The 19,512-nt window shown below is 48.1% G+C and overlaps 1 protein-coding gene across 1 annotated transcript in view; it reads right to left on the bottom strand.

The window, feature by feature from the left end:
- LOC119406732 (EGF domain-specific O-linked N-acetylglucosamine transferase) overlaps positions 1–19,512 on the bottom strand; it is a 346,078-nt gene that overhangs the window by 246,171 nt on the left and 80,395 nt on the right. The window contains exons 6-7 of the mRNA XM_049420193.1: positions 11,243–11,343; positions 10,121–10,225 (exon numbers count right to left, since the gene is read on the bottom strand). Coding sequence (XP_049276150.1) covers positions 10,121–10,225; positions 11,243–11,343 — 206 coding nt within the window. The remainder of the gene's footprint in view (positions 1–10,120; positions 10,226–11,242; positions 11,344–19,512) is intronic.

The following is a 19,512-nucleotide window of genomic DNA, read 5'->3' as shown; positions in this document are numbered from 1 at the left end:
GTAGCTGGTGAAGGTTTCGCCGGCCTGCTGAGCTCGTTCTCGCAAACGCTGTTCGGCCTGCAGCTTACGAACGGCAGGGCGGCCAAACACGTCGACGATGGCGGTCTTGAAAGCGGACCACGTCGGGAAATCGGATGCATGGTTGTTGTACCACATGCCTGCCACACCCGCGAGGTAGAAAACCAAGTTGCTCAGCTTGCCGGCTTCGTCCCATTTATTGGGGACACTCACCCGTTCGTAAATCGTGAGCCAGTCCTCCACGTCGGTGCCATCCGCGCCGGTGAAGACAGGAGGGTCGCGGATAGGGGGGACACCGGGACAAGCGGTCGGGGCAGGAGGCGGCGTTTGCTGAGCGGCGTCTTGCGGCATGGTAGATGGCACGGTACGGGATCGAAGCTCCAGGGGCATCGGATGGAGACCGAAGTTGTGGGGACGGTACAGCACTCTCCACCACTTTGTAAAGGCGTTTATTGACGGCGGAATCGACGGCGACGATGCGCAGCGACGACAGTAACGACAGAGCGCAGACTCGCAGACTCTCACGAGCTCACGAGATTCTCTCACGAGCTCACGAGCTCACGAGTTCACGAGACTCTCACGAGATTCTCGGTGAGCACGAGGGGCGTGCTCACCGAGAAGAGGCGAAGAGGGCGACCCACTAGAAGGCGCTAAAGAGGACGGCACATTACAGCGTTCTAATGCTTCTGTACAATATATATATATATATATATATATATATATATATATATATATATATATATGTGTGTGTGTGTGTGTGTGTGTGTGTGTGTGTGTGTGTGTGTGTGTGTGTGTGTGTGTGTGTGTGTGTGTGTGTGTGTGTGTGTGTGTGTGTGTGTGTGTGTGTGTGTGTGTGTGTGTGTATTTATATATATATGACAACTAACACACAATAATGCCAAGGACAGTATAGTAGATGTTATTTGTAGTAATTAGGATATAAAGGTGAAGAAAGTAAAGTGGACGAAAAGAAAGATAACTTGCCGCCGGCACGGACCAAGCCTGCGACCTTCGAATAACGCGTCCGATGCTCTACCACTGAGCTACGGCGGCGGTCATCCTCCCGTCCACTTTTTGGGGTATATATGTGCATTTAAACCTAGGAGTGTTAGTCAGCGCCGATCGCAGCCATGGCGGCGAGTGTGACACACTATTTTTCTGCCTGTTGGCGTCCCGTAACACGTGATCTTTTTACGAGCTGGCAGCTGACCAATAAGCCCTCGCATACTACCTGAAGGCATCCAAGTCTGCCGGAACGAGACCCTCGCTATGAAAGAAGGAAAGAAGGTGACTTTTCAAGGCCTCGTTTTTCTTTGTTAGACACAAGATTACGAGAACTAACAGACAATAATACCAAGGACAGTACAGGGTATGTTATTTGTAGTAATTAGGATATAAAGGTGAAGAAAGTAAAGTGCACGAAAAGATACCTTGCCGCCGGCAGGGACCGAACGAAGAAAAGAAAAACGAGAAAAACGAACAGAGCCAGGGTTTGAGCTTCATCTGATGAAGCTCCGACCCCGAGCGACACATAATTGAAAATTGCTTGGCACGCGCGTCTGTTTGATGTTTCTGTGTGTTTAGGTTGAATTAGGTCGTGTTTGGTACGACCACAGTGCAGTGAAGCCAACTGTCTCTAAAACTGAACGAATGCTTATGAATGCTACACAAAGAAATATATCATTCAGCGTCTAGTTCACGTGTTTGCTCAATGCGCCTATCCAATCAACCACTAACAAGAGGGCATTTTAGGAATAGTTTTTCAGAAATAACATGGGATGTCAAAGGATAACGAAATGCGAACTCAAACCAAATAAGTCTAACTGCAAAGCGGAACATTAGTTCGCTGACTGCAATGAGAACCTCAGGCACCACAATGCTATATTTTATTTTTACAGGTAAAGGTAGTAAAATACACGCGTATTTCGCATTGCGACAGAGTCGTCATACACAACTGAACGAATGGAGATTGACCTAAAGAGACGAAGGTGAACCTTCACTGATTGAGGAACAGGTAGCCTCACGCACAGGTGCCTGGTTGAAAAGTGCGTTGTGCGAAGAAGCTCAGTCGAACATGGTGGTGACCCATGGTGTGCAGCGCCTCGGGCAATTGCATCCAGCACTGCGATGAAACCTGTTTCTTTCTTTCTTTTTCTGATGATACCCCTCAACCGAACAATTACGATTAAATCATTAATCAAAAGATTGGAGAGCTGTAATTCACCCCCACAAAGCACTACTGCATTAAAAAAGTCAACTCGAGTGCTCGTCGGCAAATGGGTGCCGCAGTGCTACAGTTGACCTGCCGAGGGGGGGAGGGGGGGGGGCGAGCCACTCCTTGAAAATTGAAGGGGGGGCCGCCCGCCCCCCCCCCCCCCGGGCCCCCCCTGACTTTAAGCCCTGCTGGCAGTTTTTCCGAAAGCAAGCAGTGAGTGAACACACACCCTAGGACAAGCTCCTCATATGCGTTCCGTGCTTACGGTCCCTTTTTCTAAAAAAAAAAAAAACTGTACGAAAGCCAAAATGCTTGTCTGGAGTCAGCTGTGTATAGGAAATTGTCAGGTAACTTCTAAGGCAGTCCGAAGACGCTGTGCGCCTTTTTATTCACACTTAATTGTTCTTCGGAGCGCACCTGTTCGAACACTTTCAGCTCCTAGGTTCATTACACTCTATGGCTGTGTTCGAAATAAGCGTCGGTGCAATCATTGCTGTTTACATTTGGTCAGATGATGATGACAGCAACAAGACCTGTTTGTTTTCGCTGATGGATGGATGGATGAAAGAACTTTATTGTGGTCCAATAGGTCGTGCTAGTTTCCTAGCCCGAAGCGGGCCGCTCCCACGTTGGGACCGAAAGACCTAGCCTTTCGGCCGCTTCTCGGGCCCGTTGGACTGCCCATAATTGTCCTCCTAATGTCGGACTGCGCAGAGCTGCGTACCACCGCTCTTCAGTGTTTTCCTCGTCGCTGCGTAACGCGGAGCAACGCCAGAGCATATGAGTGAGATCTATGGTTTCGTGGCATGTTTGGCATGTTGTAGGAGTAGAGAACTCCGGATAAATCTTGGTATTTAAGAGCGGGTTCGGATAGGTTCTTGTTTGTAAGAGCCTTAGCGTAATGGCCTGTGCTCTATTTAGTTTACTGTGCGGAGGGGGGAAGACCCTGCGTCCTAGGTAAAAGTGCTTTGTTAGCTCGTTGTAAGAGAGGAGGTGATCCCTGCATTCTGAAACCTCAGCATCTTCTTGCCTTGTTTTAACAAGACTGTTTGTTGGCCTAGTTGGTACTTGCTTAGTGACATCTTTTAGCCGCGAAAGAGCACAACACAAAGGAAAGAAACACACAACGACAGGACGGGCGGCACTTCCAACTGAATTAGACTGAGCGCAAACCCAGAAATAAATATACAACATACACACATGCGCAGTCTCAACACCACCTTAGGCTATCCAGCTATCAAACAATCTCTTTTCCGATCCATACAACGTCACCGACGTATCACTGACACACCTTTCTGCTTTCTTTCTTATGTAGTAGGCTTCCATCAACTCACGCGCAGTCTGATTCTTGCTTCTGCCTAAAATCTTGATCTCTTTAAAACGTGGTTGACACTTGCAGGTTTTGCAATGCATAGGCAAATGCGCCACGCCGTCCTTCATTAAATTCAGTTCATGCTCCCTGGCTCGTTCATTAATACAGCGCCCGGTCTGTCCGATGTAGGAGTTGCCACAAGAAAGGGGAATTTCGTACACCACGCCTTTGGCACATTTTCCGTACGTCGTGCCATGTTTCTTGCCGCATCCCTTTCGGCTCGCCTCCTCCCGAGCAGTTCTCGGACACAACTGAGCCAGTTTAGCGGGCGCGGAAAAGGCAACGGGTACCCCATACCGGCCTGCTACCCTTTTCAGGTAATGGGAGACCTTATGAACATAAGGAATCACAGCAGGTCTTACGGTTTCGGTTTCCTGTTCCCCCGTGGCAGCTCTGGTAGCTTCACTCTTAGCTTTCCGTAAAAGCGCTTCGGAGACAGCTGTCAATAACGAGTCAGGGAAGTTCGCAGCTTCAAGTCGCTGGATCTGGTTATCGAATGATCCCTGCACCATGTGCGTGCACGATTTTTTTCGAGAGCAGACTTCAGGCAGAGCATAGCAATACCACGCTTGACTATTTTTGACTGGCAGGAGTCATACGGCATTACCCCTTTCTTTGCACGCGGAAAATATTGCCAACACGTTTGCCCGCTATGGAAGGTTAACCTCAAGTCTAAAAATTGCAGGGTGTTACAATGCGGCAGTTCTTGAGTAAAAACCCATTCCCAGGATTTGGGGACATCTGTGCGTGGCGCCATCTCTCGGCGGTAACGACGGCCTCCTGCCGTAACTGAATGGGAGATATGCGAAAAAAAATCATATCTCTTGAAAAAAGCAAGCTATCAAAAACGCCTCGGGGTTCTATATAGTAGAGACCTACTGGAACATTTTGGTAAAATTACAGTATCGCACTACAAAGCCTGTGGCTTCCCAGGGCAATTGAACACCGCCCATTAGAAATACATGGGGCCCCATTGTAAAATTTTAAACACTCTGGGAAGCCACGCGGTTTGTAGCGCCACACTGTAATTTTAACAGAATGTTCAAGTAAGTCTCTGCTGTATAGAACCGGGAGTCGTTTTTGATATCTGTATTTTTTCGTCAGACATGATTTTTTTCGCCTATTTCCCATTCAGTTACGGCAGGCCACCGCAGTCCCCGACGACAGATGGCGCTACGTGCATATGTCCCCAAATCTTGGTCATGCAGGCCCTTTCCGTGAGTCTTAAAAATATTTAAAATAAAATCGCAACGCCTCAAGGAGCCTTGTCTGTTAAAAAGAATTAAAAAGTCATCCATATACCTAAAAACCTTAGCAACGTTTAGAGTGCTGTCCAGATAAAAAGCTTCCTCGAGCAACCGGTCAACGCTAGATAAAAATATATTGCACAGCAGCGGCGCGATGCACGATCCAATGCAAATGCCGCGTTTTTGCAGAAAAAGCTGCTTGTCAAAACTTATAAAAGTACTGCTCAGGTAGGCTTCCAATAGAGTTAAAAGTTGTCTAGCGTAACACCAGCTGCATTTTGAAAGGGTATGACGCCGCTTTCTTCTATGCAGGTCCTCACCGCAGCAAAAAGTTCACTATGTGGAATTGAATAAAAAAGGTCTTCCACATCTACTGAAAAGGCGTTACTAAGCGAGTGCTCATTATCTGACAAGAATTTCACTATGTCTTTCGAACTGCTAGTGAAGAAGGGGTCTTTAATCCTAACACACTTTAGCACCTTCTGTATGTGCTTACTGAGTAAAAGTTGCCATGTGTCCCGTTCGCTCACTATACTTCTAAAGGGTACATCGATTTTGTGTGTTTTAGCACTGAAAAATACGTTTAACGTGGTAGCTTTCATTTTGCCAATATTTGTTGCCAACTTTTCCAACTTCAGGTCTTTACATAGCCTGGCAACCTTACTCTTTACCCTAGATTCAGATTTCTTTACCTGAACAAAATTCTTAGCTATAGCATCTGCTGCCTTCACATTAAACATTCCTCTGGGCAGCACTACAAAACACCCCTCTTTGTCTGCTTCCAGAATTACAATGTTCTTTTCTCTACAAAACGCTACTGTCTTTCGCATAACCTCAGCTTTATGGCTTAGCCTAGTCCCTGAAACGCATTTTTCCAGGCTGTCTACACCATCTAACAGACACCTTTCTTTATCCTCTGCTGAGGCTTTACCGGCCACATATCTGTTAATTGCCGCTAGTTCATGCACAGGAACACTGACATCAATGCAGTACTTAGGTCCCTTGGAAAGAAGTGTTGATGAGTCCTCCGGTAGGCTCACGTTTCCTAACGTCACCACATTCGTTGATTTCCCCGTTGCTTTTCTGTCCCTGCAAACCTTACAACTTTGTCCTAGAATTTGCTTCCACCAGTACTCCGTCATATGATGGACGATGCGTCTGGACGTTCTTAGCTTCTTTTCAGCTACCCATGGAACATCATTCTTCAGGTGGGTAATGCGTAGCCAGTCATTAAGTAAGCGGACTTGTCTCCACAGTTCTGAACGCAGAATTTTGCACAGGCGAGCACTGTGTCCCCTGGATGGCGCAACATGACCAAAGAGAGAACTCACTTCAGGCGGCGTAAGTCCTTTCCTCACGCAGAAACCAATGTATCTTGCACGGCAGGTGGTTGCAACGATGGAACTGACGATCTTGTCGATACTAGATAGCAAGCTCGCAGAAGACACACACGAAGACAGGCCAGTTGCACTAGAAATATGTTTTAACAAGACTGTTTGTTGGCCTAGTTGGTACTTGCTTAGTGACACTTCTTTCCAAGGGACCTAAGTACTGCATTGATGTCAGTGTTCCTGTGCATGAACTAGCGGCAATTAACAGATATGTGGCCGGTAAAGCCTCAGCAGAGGATAAAGAAAGGTGTCTGTTAGATGGTGTAGACAGCCTGGAAAAATGCGTTTCAGGGACTAGGCTAAGCCATAAAGCTGAGGTTATGCGAAAGACAGTAGCGTTTTGTAGAGAAAAGAACATTGTAATTCTGGAAGCAGACAAAGAGGGGTGTTTTGTAGTGCTGCCCAGAGGAATGTTTAATGTGAAGGCAGCAGATGCTATAGCTAAGAATTTTGTTCAGGTAAAGAAATCTGAATCTAGGGTAAAGAGTAAGGTTGCCAGGCTATGTAAAGACCTGAAGTTGGAAAAGTTGGCAACAAATATTGGCAAAATGAAAGCTACCACGTTAAACGTATTTTTCAGTGCTAAAACACACAAAATCGATGTACCCTTTAGAAGTATAGTGAGCGAACGGGACACATGGCAACTTTTACTCAGTAAGCACATACAGAAGGTGCTAAAGTGTGTTAGGATTAAAGACCCCTTCTTCACTAGCAGTTCGAAAGACATAGTGAAATTCTTGTCAGATAATGAGCACTCGCTTAGTAACGCCTTTTCAGTAGATGTGGAAAACCTTTTTTATTCAATTCCACATAGTGAACTTTTTGCTGCGGTGAGGACCTGCATAGAAGAAAGCGGCGTCATACCCTTTCAAAATGCAGCTGGTGTTACGCTAGACAACTTTTTAACTCTATTGGAAGCCTACCTGAGCAGTACTTTTATAAGTTTTGACAAGCAGCTTTTTCTGCAAAAACGCGGCATTTGCATTGGATCGTGCATCGCGCCGCTGCTGTGCAATATATTTTTATCTAGCGTTGACCGGTTGCTCGAGGAAGCTTTTTATCTGGACAGCACTCTAAACGTTGCTAAGGTTTTTAGGTATATGGATGACTTTTTAATTCTTTTTAACAGACAAGGCTCCTTGAGGCGTTGCGATTTTATTTTAAATATTTTTAAGACTCACGGAAAGGGCCTGGTTTTTACTCAAGAACTGCCGCACTGTAACACCCTGCAATTTTTAGACTTGAGGTTAACCTTCCATAGCGGGCAAACGTGTTGGCAATATTTTCCGCGTGCAAAGAAAGGGGTAATGCCGTATGACTCCTGCCAGTCAAAAATAGTCAAGCGTGGTATTGCTATGCTCTGCCTGAAGTCTGCTCTCGAAAAATCGTGCACGCACATGGTGCAGGGATCATTCGATAACCAGATCCAGCGACTTGAAGCTGCGAACTTCCCTGACTCGTTATTGACAGCTGTCTCCGAAGCGCTTTTACGTAAAGCTAAGAGTGAAGCTACCAGAGCTGCCACGGGGGAACAGGAAATCGAAACCGTAAGACCTGCTGTGATTCCTTATGTTCATAAGGTCTCCCATAACCTGAAAAGGGTAGCAGGCCGGTATGGGGTACCCGTTGCCTTTTCCGCGCCCGCTAAACTGGCTCAGTTGTGTCCGAGAACTGCTCGGGAGGAGGCGAGCCGAAAGGGATGCGGCAAGAAACATGGCACGACGTACGGAAAATGTGCCAAAGGCGTGGTGTACGAAATTCCCCTTTCTTGTGGCAACTCCTACATCGGACAGACCGGGCGCTGTATTAATGAACGAGCCAGGGAGCATGAACTGAATTTAATGAAGGACGGCGTGGCGCATTTGCCTATGCATTGCAAAACCTGCAAGTGTCAACCACGTTTTAAAGAGATCAAGATTTTAGGCAGAAGCAAGAATCAGACTGCGCGTGAGTTGATGGAAGCCTACTACATAAGAAAGAAAGCAGAAAGGTGTGTCAGTGATACGTCGGTGACGTTGTATGGATCGGAAAAGAGATTGTTTGATAGCTGGATAGCCTAAGGTGGTGTTGAGACTGCGCATGTGTGTATGTTGTATATTTATTTCTGGGTTTGCGCTCAGTCTAATTCAGTTGGAAGTGCCGCCCGTCCTGTCGTTGTGTGTTTCTTTCCTTTGTGTTGTGCTCTTTCGCGGCTAAAAGATGTCACTCTTGCCTTGTGGCTGCACGGTTGGCAAGTCCTCGTGCAGCATTGTGGGCAGATTCGTTGAGGTTCGCTGAGAACACTTTTTTTTTGCTATAGCCTCTGTTGGCAACGACGTCGGCACATGATGTTTCAAGTGACGACACCCACGAAAGTGGCGTTACGCCGACAGACATTCTGTAGACTGCTTAACTGCTTGCAGCCGCGCGACTTTTTGTGTGCTGATGCCGAGATCTCCCACACTTTGCTTACGTGCAGTGTTTACTGCCATTTGGAAAGATGCCGCCTGCTATTAAGGTTCGCAAAGTTCTGGATGCTTTTGACGTCATTCGCACTTTCCTGGGCGCCTACGACAACGATGAAGCTATACATTAAGCTGCGAGGCTCGAGCCGTCAACCTCCTTCAACGCAACATGAAACAGCAACATCAGCGACTTCTTTAAATAAATTTTTGTTGTGTGAAGTAATTGGTTTGCATATTTTTTTTATTTGTGGAGAACGAAATTCTCACGAGAACAAACAAATCGCTTCCCCGGCGATGTCGTTATTGAGGGGTTCGACTGTACCAGACCTCCTGTAGCTATACGTAAATAACGTTAATTTAAATTCTGTTGCTTTATATAAATACTTGGGGATTCACATAACTTCTCACTTGAGCTGGAAACATCACATTAACAACATTATTACCAATAGTGACGGTATTCTAGTGAACCTACAGCGCAACTTTAGTCGCGTCCCTGAAGTTGTGATAGTAACAATGTATAAAACACTATAGCGCGTCCAAGACTGCATTTGGGACCTTTTTCAATCGCACTTAACTCACTCGCTTGAAATGGTACAGAATAATGTATCACGCTTCATATTATCCAGCTACCATCGCGCTAGCAGTATCCCGTCAATAAAATGCACCCTTTCCTTGCACTCACTCGAATCGCGTCACGAAGCATCCTGCCTCATGCCTTTATTGCAATCAATTATACGGACACTGTCGGCAGGTTTTTTTTTTTTTTTTTTTTTTTTTTGCCGTTGCTCTGGAACACAAGCGATCCATGCACACTGGCTCCTGCAGTAATCTTGCCTTACACTGCAAGAACTACGACAGCACAAGCTGTTTTCCCCAGCTGTAAAAAACAAAATACCTTTCTAAGGCAAAAACGAGAACAGGAAGAGAGGTCACTGAGGCATTCTTCATCGCACAAAGAGATGACACCTCTGTTAGTTCACCCTCACTATCCTTATCAAGAAAGGAAATTGATTTCTTAGATGGGCACATGAGGACCCTCCTGGGCTTGTAACGCACACATCGTTTTATCACAGTTTTGCAGCCTGTTGTAGGATCATCGGTGCGATTGCTCCTTGTCAACTCTTATAAATGTTCTACCTTCAAGAAATAAACACAGTTGGAAATCTGCGCTTCGTGTGTGTGCGTGTTCTACGCTTCCAATGTGTTGTCTTCTATGCACAGTTTAAACATGTCTGCTGAATCTATGAACCAACTAGCCCAACAACATGCCTTACTTCAGTAAATTTTCGGTCCTGAGAAGTACCCCTTAAGGTACTGCGCAAGTGGCAACAAGTGGCATTCACTAAAGTTTATCAAAACAAATACCATCACTTTTCTCTTGTGAAGAATCCAGGCATTATGCTGTGATGGGCTTTTCCCATTTCAGTACTCACCATGACTGTAATGGACTCTTGCGGTCTCCTTGAAGGCGTAGAGAGTCCTTGTCTAGCTGACAGTAGCCACCAACCAGGCCAGGGCCCAGGATGTCTTCTCGGTACCTGATTCAACCAGAAATGCTTCACTCTTTCGCAAGAGGACTCACACATTGTGGAACAATCATTTTTGCATAAAAGAAGGGCCGAGTATGTTGAACATGAAGCTCTGTTAATTCAGGGCGTGTTGACCTCCGTTGCTAAGGCAGCAGACAAAGAGACACACAAGAGATGGGCAACAAGTTGGTGATGCGTAGGTGTGAGAAAGCAATGGGTGTTTTCCCTCATTGCGGGCACATAACCTGTCTCATTGAGTGATTTTCCTGGATAGTGTCAAGTCACCATACTGCGTGGCTACAGGAGACACACATATGGTCTCAGCTCATTGCAATGTTTATACATGGACCCTTCCTTCATTATAATATGATTTTACAGAGCACAAGAATCAGATCCTATTACTATTGCGTTTCCCCCCGATTATAGTTCTTGCTTCACTGTTTTATTGTGCACTACATTTATATTTGCAGAAGCAGGCTAGACTGCACATTGGCAAATACAGAAAACAGAGCAGCGTCACAAAGGTTTCTCTGTGATGCTGTAGTGACACTCCGTGACACTCTTTATCCGTGACAGTATAGGTTCATCTTAAATGCAAAAATGTGGCGCAGTACAAAACAGGGACAAAAGAAGAGAACGACGACACAGGCGCATGTGTCGTTGTTGTCTTCTTTTGTCCCTGTTTTGTACTGCAACCCATTTTTGTATTTAAGATGACTTATTACAAACTAGCCCAAATGGCTCTTTTGCTACATTATAGGTTCATGCACCTATAATAAACTCCCAAAATCACATCAAAGGAGCAAGAATTTGGCTGGATTTAAAAAAAAATATTGCTGAAGGGAAGGGGCTCCTGTTATGCTGACTCTTGTTATGCGTCCATACATTTAGCTTTTTTTGCGAATAAATTCAGTTGAGAGTCAGTGCTCATATCTTGCTCCATGTGTCCAGTTGTAGTTCACCAACTCGTCGACATTTGAATCCTAGAGAATAACACCCTCATCTACATAGTTTGATGTGACTCACTTCATGAGCCCAGTCATACTGAGCAAGCGCTTGAAGTCCAGACGTATGTTCTTGGCCCGACACAGTTCCATGTGATGAACGCATTCCAGCGACGAACCACCCTGCGATATTGCAAATGGCAGCTTGTCATAGGAACACATCCTTAAAGGGGAACTCCGGTGCCTTTTCAACCATATTGAGATAATGTCGTTTTCAAATAGTATTAACAGTCCTGTAACACCAAGGGTAATTCATCTTGCTGTGACAGTCGTCAATAATTTTAAATGAGCAATAAAAGATCCGACAAAACCGAAACAGGGAGCTGCTCTGTGTTGGGTATGCGATGACGTCACGAAATACGCTACACGCCGCCACGGCTAGCGAGGGTGTAAACATAGCACACGTGCTTCTATCGCGCGAAAAAGCAAGCTGGCAATGTCATCCAACGCAGAATCAAGCTGTGCAAGCCCGCCTGAACTTACCAGTGACAAGTTTCGTGATGACTGCAGCTACTCTCTGAGTCTGTAAGCATCCCCTTTCGATTTTGACCCGCTGGCGCGTGACGTAGTTGACGTGCCCCGTATCGATCTCCTCGTTGCTCAATATTGTGCGTGCTTACTGTAAGACCCGATGTCGACGACGACTAACACGCTATGCACTTAACAAAACCGAACAACTGTGATCGCGTAGTCATCGCCTCATAGAAGACAGCGCGCGTTATATCCATCCGCTGGGCGAAGCGGTTGGAAAAGAGTAAGCACGTTACGTCACATACACAGGGTAGCCTGTGTTTACAGGCGTAATTCTAAAATTGGCTACCACTTTTTAAAATTCGTTTTCTGAAGAACTAAATGACTTATGGTTGTACAATTTGGCACATACCATCGGGGTACCGAAGAGAACATATGTTGAAAGTATTATTGAAATCGGGGAACATCGAAAAATAGTCAGAGTGCCTTAAAGGAGCACTGGCACAAAAATTTTGCACGTTGTTGTTTTTTTTTTTTTGTTGCAATAGATAGCTTATGATCCACTTATCACGGCTGCAAACTTCGTTTGCGCGAGTGCACGACAGTTATTTACTTAGAGACGTTTTTAGAGCACCCAGTCGCAGTTTCGGTTTCAAAGAGCACCGAGCTAGGCAGCTACTTCCGGAGGACGGGTAACCAAAGCTGGCCACGTGAACACGCAAAATTGTGACGTAGGCGGCGCGCGAACGTGGGTGCGGTGGGCGCCGAAGCAGGTCATGTGGCGCCAGCTATGGAGGATTAGAAATAACTAACAAACGTGTATTCTATGTCCTCCGAGCATTCGGAAGCGCCCATCTCGACTCGCTAAGCTTACAGCATCGATTATTTGACTATGGCTCTCAAAAACGGCGCCGAATCGGGACGAATACATTGCTGTCGAAGCTTAAGGACATGAATCTAAAGCAAATGGAAGCATCAGTGCGGAACTTACACGTTACAGAGCGCACGGCGGCCACTTGATAGATTCGAAGTGGACGACAACCGCTTTTGGCAGTGCTGCCATGTTTTTCGGAGGCGCGAATGCCTCGCCGGCGAAGCTTGCCGTGCAAGTTGGACAGCTCTCGCGCGTGCGGCGACGTTCTGCGGCACCGCGCCGTTGCGGCAGGCTTGCCGCTAGCGTGAGCGGGCCATAACATCTGCCAACGGGCACGACGAGCGAACAGCGGAAGAGAACACAACTAGCACATGCAAAGCCGCAGGCAGGGAGGAAGAAATGGCAGGTAGCACGGCACAAGCGGTAGGGCACAACCAGCCACCAGCCAACATAAACTCGTGATGTAGGTTTGTTTACACATCCGCCGCGTTGATGTCGGCGTCGCGAAGCGCTCGCATCTCGCTCAGTCGCGCGGCATGCACTTTAAAATTGATTTTAAATATGTTCTAGGCTATATTGGCCCTTGATATTTCGTAGACGTTGTGTACGGCTCCACATACATCTATTCCACTCATTATCTCGCCTTCGCAATTTTGTGTCAGTGCTCCTTTAAGAAGAGCAAATGGTGTACCACTCCTTTCAGCAGCCAATGCCAGAAACATATCTTAGGGGCAATTGAGCATACCACTCCCAAGTAGACAAAGAAAAACAGTGGAAGGAGCTAACGGTTGTGCAAAAAGATGACAGAAGAAAAATGGTAAACATGGGCATAAAAGATGGGCATAATTATAGCATGGTGGAACGGAAAGCTCTAACTACAATGAACTTGTGTTAATTCAACAGATGTTGAATTAACAGAAGTGCCCACATTGTATCTCGCAAGCGTTTGAGCTTCAAACTAAGAGACTGCTAAGAGCCAAGTGTCCCCAGTCCCTCCTCATTTCAGTCACTAAGCGCGTTTTGTGGCTCGCCCACATTTATGACAAGGCTGAAAGTAAACATCATATGCGCTACAGATGTCAAGGTTGAGAAAAGGGACCGTGAAATGCATGATGCAACCGAATCACTTCGCGTAAACAGATTGAAAATGCAAAAAAAATTCGGCAGATCCCACGTACCGCGGGAATCGATGTTATGCGAAGCATGTGCAGGAAGGTGACTGTGTCGAAATTTTTCACATTGCGCGAAACGTTAAGGAAGGACGCTAGAGAAGTGTGCAAATGGTATACGCACACACATATTTTGAAGAGTTGCACATGCGTTATATAATCAGTTTGCACTTGCTTAACGATACAGTAACATAGGTGTTACCAACACCAGACGCAGTAAGCTGATATGTAGCGCTTATATTCTTCAACACTGGATAGCGCGAATTGGAGTGGGACAATGAAGGAACACAGATGCACAGGACAGCCGCTACTCGCAACTAAGCTTTATTCAGAAACTTTTCCTTAGATATTGTCGCAACGCGGAAAGAACAGGACACAGGACCACGGTGCGACAAGGAAAACAAGGTCTGTATTGACAGATCAAAAGAGCAGCCACTTCAACCTCGTCTTCCTCAGAGAGCGACCGTGGTTGCTGCTCGTGCTCCTCACTTCGTTGTCGTCTGTCAGTCTGCCGGCTTTTAGTCGTGACATCAGCCTCCCTTCCAAGAAAGCATCGTCCCGATGCTTCATAACCACAGGGTTCTGTACGCACTGGCAGCGTATGATTTCATTCGGACAAATAGGGCTTCATCCGAACCACGTGTACGACTTCTGGTGCATGCCTTTTACGCCTTGAGCCATGAGCAGTATCGGGAACAACCTCATAGTTGACGTCAGTGATACGTCGGAGAACTTTATACGGCCCGAAGTACCGTCTTAACAGCTTTTCTGATAGGCCACGACGTCGAATTGGAGTCCAGACCCAAACTTTCTCTCCCGGCGTGTATGAGACTGGTCGGTGACGAAGATTATATCGCCTTGAATCGTAGTCCTGCTGGCGACGAATACGTACGCGCGCAAGTTGTCGGGCTTCTTCAGCAAGCTGGGTGATGTAATCAGCATCTGTTTCGGCTCCTTCGCACTCATGTGGCAGCATAGCATCTAGCATAGTGGTCACCTCACGACCGTGGAGAAGGCGGAACGGTGTCATTCGTGTTGTTTGTTGGTGAGCCGTGTTATATGCGAACGTGACATACGGCAAGATCTCGTCCCAGTTTTTATGCTCCACATCGACGTACATGCAAAGCATATCCGCAAGTGTCTTGTTGAGGCGCTCCGTCAGACCATTCGTTTGCGGATGATACGCCGTTGTTCGCCGGTGAGATGTGCCACTAAGTCTTAAAACTGTCTCTAATAGCTCGGCTGTGAATGCAGTTCCCCTGTCAGTTATTACCACTGATGGAGCGCCATGCCTCAGAACCACACTCTCCACAAAAAATCGAGCTGCTTCACTTGCAGTGCCCCTCTCCAGAGCCTTGGTTTCGGCGTAGCGAGTAAGGTAGTCTGTGGCTACTATAATCCATCTACGACCAGCCGACGAGGTTGGAAACGGGCCTAGGAGATCCATTCCGACTTGAGCGAATGGAGTACCAGGGACGTCAATAGGATGGAGCAGGCCTGCTGGTTTGACGGGCGGTACTTTCCTGCGTTGGCAATCAAGGCATGTGCGAACGTACTGTTGAACGGTCGCCGTCAGTCTTGGCCAGTAGTACTTCTGCCTCACTCTGCACAGCGTTCGCGTGTAACCCAAGTGGCCGGATGTTGGTTCGTCAAGGCATGCCTGTAATACTTCGTTCCTTAGAGATGTTGGAACGACGAGTAAGTAGTCGTTTCCGTTCGGCGTAAAGTTCACTTTATACAGGACGTCGTTGCGCAAGCAAAATGATGATAGTCCTCTCGCAAACAGTTTCGGCACAGCTGAAGTGCGACCCTCCAAAAAACGAATTATGGGCTCCAGTTCCGGATCGTCTCGCTGCAGCTGTGCTACTGTAGTCGTGTTTACAACTCCGACAAAGGCTGCGTCGTCATCTTCTACATTCGCAGGCTCGTATGGAGCACGAGAAAGGCAATCGGCATCTGAATGTCGCTTCCCCGATCTGTAGACAATAGCCATGTCGAATTCTTGAAGCTTGAGGCTCCAGCGCGCTAATCGCCCTGATGGGTCTTTTAAATTCGTCAGCCAACAAAGGGAGTGATGGTCGCTGACAACATTAAAAGGACGGCCGTACAAATATGGGCGGAACTTTATAACCGCCCACACCACCGCAAGACACTCTTTTTCTGTGGTGGAATAATTCTCTTCCGTGCGGGAAAGGGTTCTGCTAGCGTAAGCGATTACTCGTTCAGCGCCATCTTGCTGCTGCACGAGTACAGCTCCTAAGCCGACGTTGCTGGCGTCGGTGTGAACTATTGTCGGGGCATCTTCGTCAAAGTGTCCGAGGACCGGTGGCTTTTGGAGGCGTTGCCGCAGCTCGTTGAACGCTTTTTGCTGCTCGTCATCCCATACGAATGCGACGTCTTCTCTGGTGAGGCGTGTCAGTGGCGAGGCAATGCGTGAGAAGTTCTCAATAAAGCGTCGATAGTAGGCGCACAGTCCTAAAAATCGTCTGACTGCCTTTTTGTCAGTTGGTGCTGGAAAATTTGCAACGGCAGCTATTTTTTCGGGGTCAGGCCGCACACCTTCACTGCTGACAAGATGCCCCAGGAACAGAAGCTCTTCGAAGCCAAAGTGGCATTTTTCAGGTTTAAGCGTTAGTCCAGCAGAACGTATAGCTTGAAATACTGCGTGAAGTCGCTGCATGTGTTCTTCAAATGTCGCAGAGAATACGATGACGTCGTCCAAATACACTATGCACGTCTGCCACTTGAGGCCTGATAGCACGGTGTCCATTAGACGCTGAAATGTTGCTGGTGCTGAGCACAAGCCGAATGGAAGTACTTTGAATTCATAAAGACCATCAGGTGTCACGAATGCTGTTTTTTCCCTGTCCCTTTCGTCGACTTCTATCTGCCAATATCCGCTACGTAAATCCATCGACGAAAAATAACGCGCATGCCGTAGTCGGTCGAGTGAATCGTCAATACGTGGTAGCGGGTAAACGTCTTTTTTTGTGACCTGATTAAGCTTCGGGTAATCCACGCAGAATCGTAAGGTGCCGTCCTTTTTCTTCACTAATACTACCGGCGATGCCCAAGGGCTCTTCGACGGTTGAATAACATCATCTTGAAGCATCTGTCGCACCTGACTTTCAATGGCTTCTCGTTCCCGCGGAGCTACCCGGTACGGGTTTTGCCGTATGGGTCTGGTCGCGTCGTCCGTTATAATTCGATGTTTCGTCAACGGCGTTTGACGAACTCTGGAAGTCGAAGAGAAACAGTCCTGAAATTGGTTAATTAGCTCGAGGAGGCTTTGCTTCTGCGCAGGCAGCAAACTTGGGCCCACATCAACGGATAGAGGTTCGGACGGCGGGTGAGTTGAATCATCTTGCTGAACAGTCAAGCACTCTGTCACCTCAGCGAGCTCTTCCACGTACGCGACTGCCATACCTCTCGTAAGATGTCGGCGCTCGGAGCTGAAGTTCGTAACAAGGACTTGCGTGTGTCCGCGGTTTATGTTCACGACGCCTCTCGCAATAGACAATCCATGACTGAATAGCAGCGTCGGAATTTGCTCGGCAATGTTGGCAGAGTTGCTTGGCATGTCACATGTCACAGCCACAAGTGCGCTTGACCGCGGTGGGATGGTGACGTCATCGTCGAAGACGCGCAGAGGTCTACGTCGTTGATCTGTACAGGGCGAATCCAAAATCTGACCAGGGGCCATCCAAAACGTAACCGATCTGTCAGGAATGTTTATAACGGCGCCGTATTCACGCAGGAAATCCATTCCCAAGATCAGATCTTTGCAACATTCCGGTAAAATGACAAAAGTAGCGACAAAATCCGAACTGCCGATATTAATTCGAGCGGTACACTTGCCTGTTGGCGTCACCAATTGACCCCCCGCGGTTCTAATGTTGGGGCCCGTCCATAAAGTTTTTACTTTCTTTAGGCACTCGGCGAGCTTCCGGCTAATAATAGAGAAGTCTGCACCAGTATCTACCAGCGCTGTTACTGGGCGTCCGTCTATGCGAACGTCTACGTTGGCGCTTACGATTTCCTTTGCTTGCGGCAACGTCGTATCGTCCGTCGTATCATCCGTCGTATTGTCCGTCGTATTGTGTCGTACTGAAGACGTTGGGGGTGTTGTAGCATCTCGACGGGCGGCAACCTTCCCCCCAAAGGTCGCTGCTGTTAGTTTCCCCGACGAGGGCTAGGCGATCTGCCCCGGACCGCGTCGGCGTAACTGCGGTGGTGCGGTGAGTTTGGTGCAGGCGACGGTGAGCGGGATCGACGATACGGCGTATCGGGTGGCTGTGCTTGCGGGCATGCATTGCTGTCACGTCGGTTATCAAAACGAGTACGAGGGAAGGTCGGTGCGAAGGTGTCATATCTGTGGTCACGATACGGGCAGATGCGGTAAACATGGCCGGCTTCTCCGCAATGGAAGCAAAGTGGACGCCGGTCGACGGTGCGCCACAAGTCCGTCTTACGGACGAATGGTCGACTGGTGGGCATCCTTGGCAACCAAGTTGCAGATGTCGGCGAAGGGTATAGAGCGGCGATGCTTCCTTAGGCACATTAGACTGTGGAGTCGGCGGCGGCGGATTGTACGCTGGGGTCAAGGGCGGTGGCGGATTGTACGCTGTGGTCAATGACTCGTTGTAAGGTCCTGTGGTGACGTTGTAGTAAGGCAGTGGTGACGAGTTGTGTGTCACTGGAGTAGGATGACGGACGGGAGATGCGTAGTTTACAGACCGCTGGTGTGATGGGGATTCGGGCAACGACAATGCCTGGCGGATTTCGTGCCGCACAACTTCTGCGACAGAAGCCATGGCGGGTTCTTGCGGAGTCACAAGGAGGTTGCGGATCTCCTCACGAACGACCTCGCGGATGAGCTCACGCAGAGAACACTCGCTGCCGGCAGTCAAAGCAGAGACGTTTATCGATGCGCTGTTTGGTCGGTCGTGGTAGCGGCACCTTTGCTGGAGTGCTCGCTCGATGGTTGTAGCCTCCTTGATGAATTCCGCTACGGTTGTTGGCGGGTTGCGAAGGAGTCCGGCAAAAAGCTGTTCTTTGACGCCTCTCATCAAATAGCGGAGTTTCTTAGCTTCAGGCATCTCGGGGTCAGCTCGGCGAAACAGGCGGGTCATATCCTCCGCAAACATGGCGACACTCTCATTCGGCTTTTGTATGCGCGACTCGATGAGTTGCTTAGCGGAATCGCGACGGTCGCTGTTCGCAAAGGTTTCGAGAAGTTGCTGCTGAAATGCATCCCAGGAAGACAATGTGGCTTCCCGGTTCTCGTACCACGTACGAGCGCTGTCTGCCAGGGCAAAGTAGACACGCGACAGCTTCTGCTCGACGTTCCAATGATTCGCCTTGGCGACTCGCTCATACTGCTCGAGCCAATCCTCGACGTCCTCATAAGCTTCCCCGTGGAAGGTCTCAGGAATCCGAGGCTGCTCAACAGTCACCTGTGAAGCGCCGGCGGTTGCCATTTCTCCAGACGGAGTCCTTGGCTGGGGAAGTTCCAGGGGGATTGCCTCGGGACTTAGGCCACGCAGTCGGCGACTGTAGCGGTGGACAGGGGTGTCCACTGCAGGAACGGTATCCGGGATTGGACTGACAGTGCCGCTCCTGGGAGGAGTGTTGAGCATCAGGCGTTGAAGTCCAGCACCTCCACCAGTGTCGCAACGCGGAAAGAACAGGACACAGGACCACGGTGCGACAAGGAAAACAAGGTCTGTATTGGTTGGTTGGTTGGTTGGTCCTCAGTTACTTGGCGCAACCCACCAC

Source organism: Rhipicephalus sanguineus, chromosome 10 (assembly GCF_013339695.2).
Source record: "Rhipicephalus sanguineus isolate Rsan-2018 chromosome 10, BIME_Rsan_1.4, whole genome shotgun sequence".
Lineage (NCBI taxonomy): Eukaryota > Metazoa > Arthropoda > Arachnida > Ixodida > Ixodidae > Rhipicephalus > Rhipicephalus sanguineus.
This window is presented reverse-complemented; position numbering and strand designations above follow the sequence as displayed.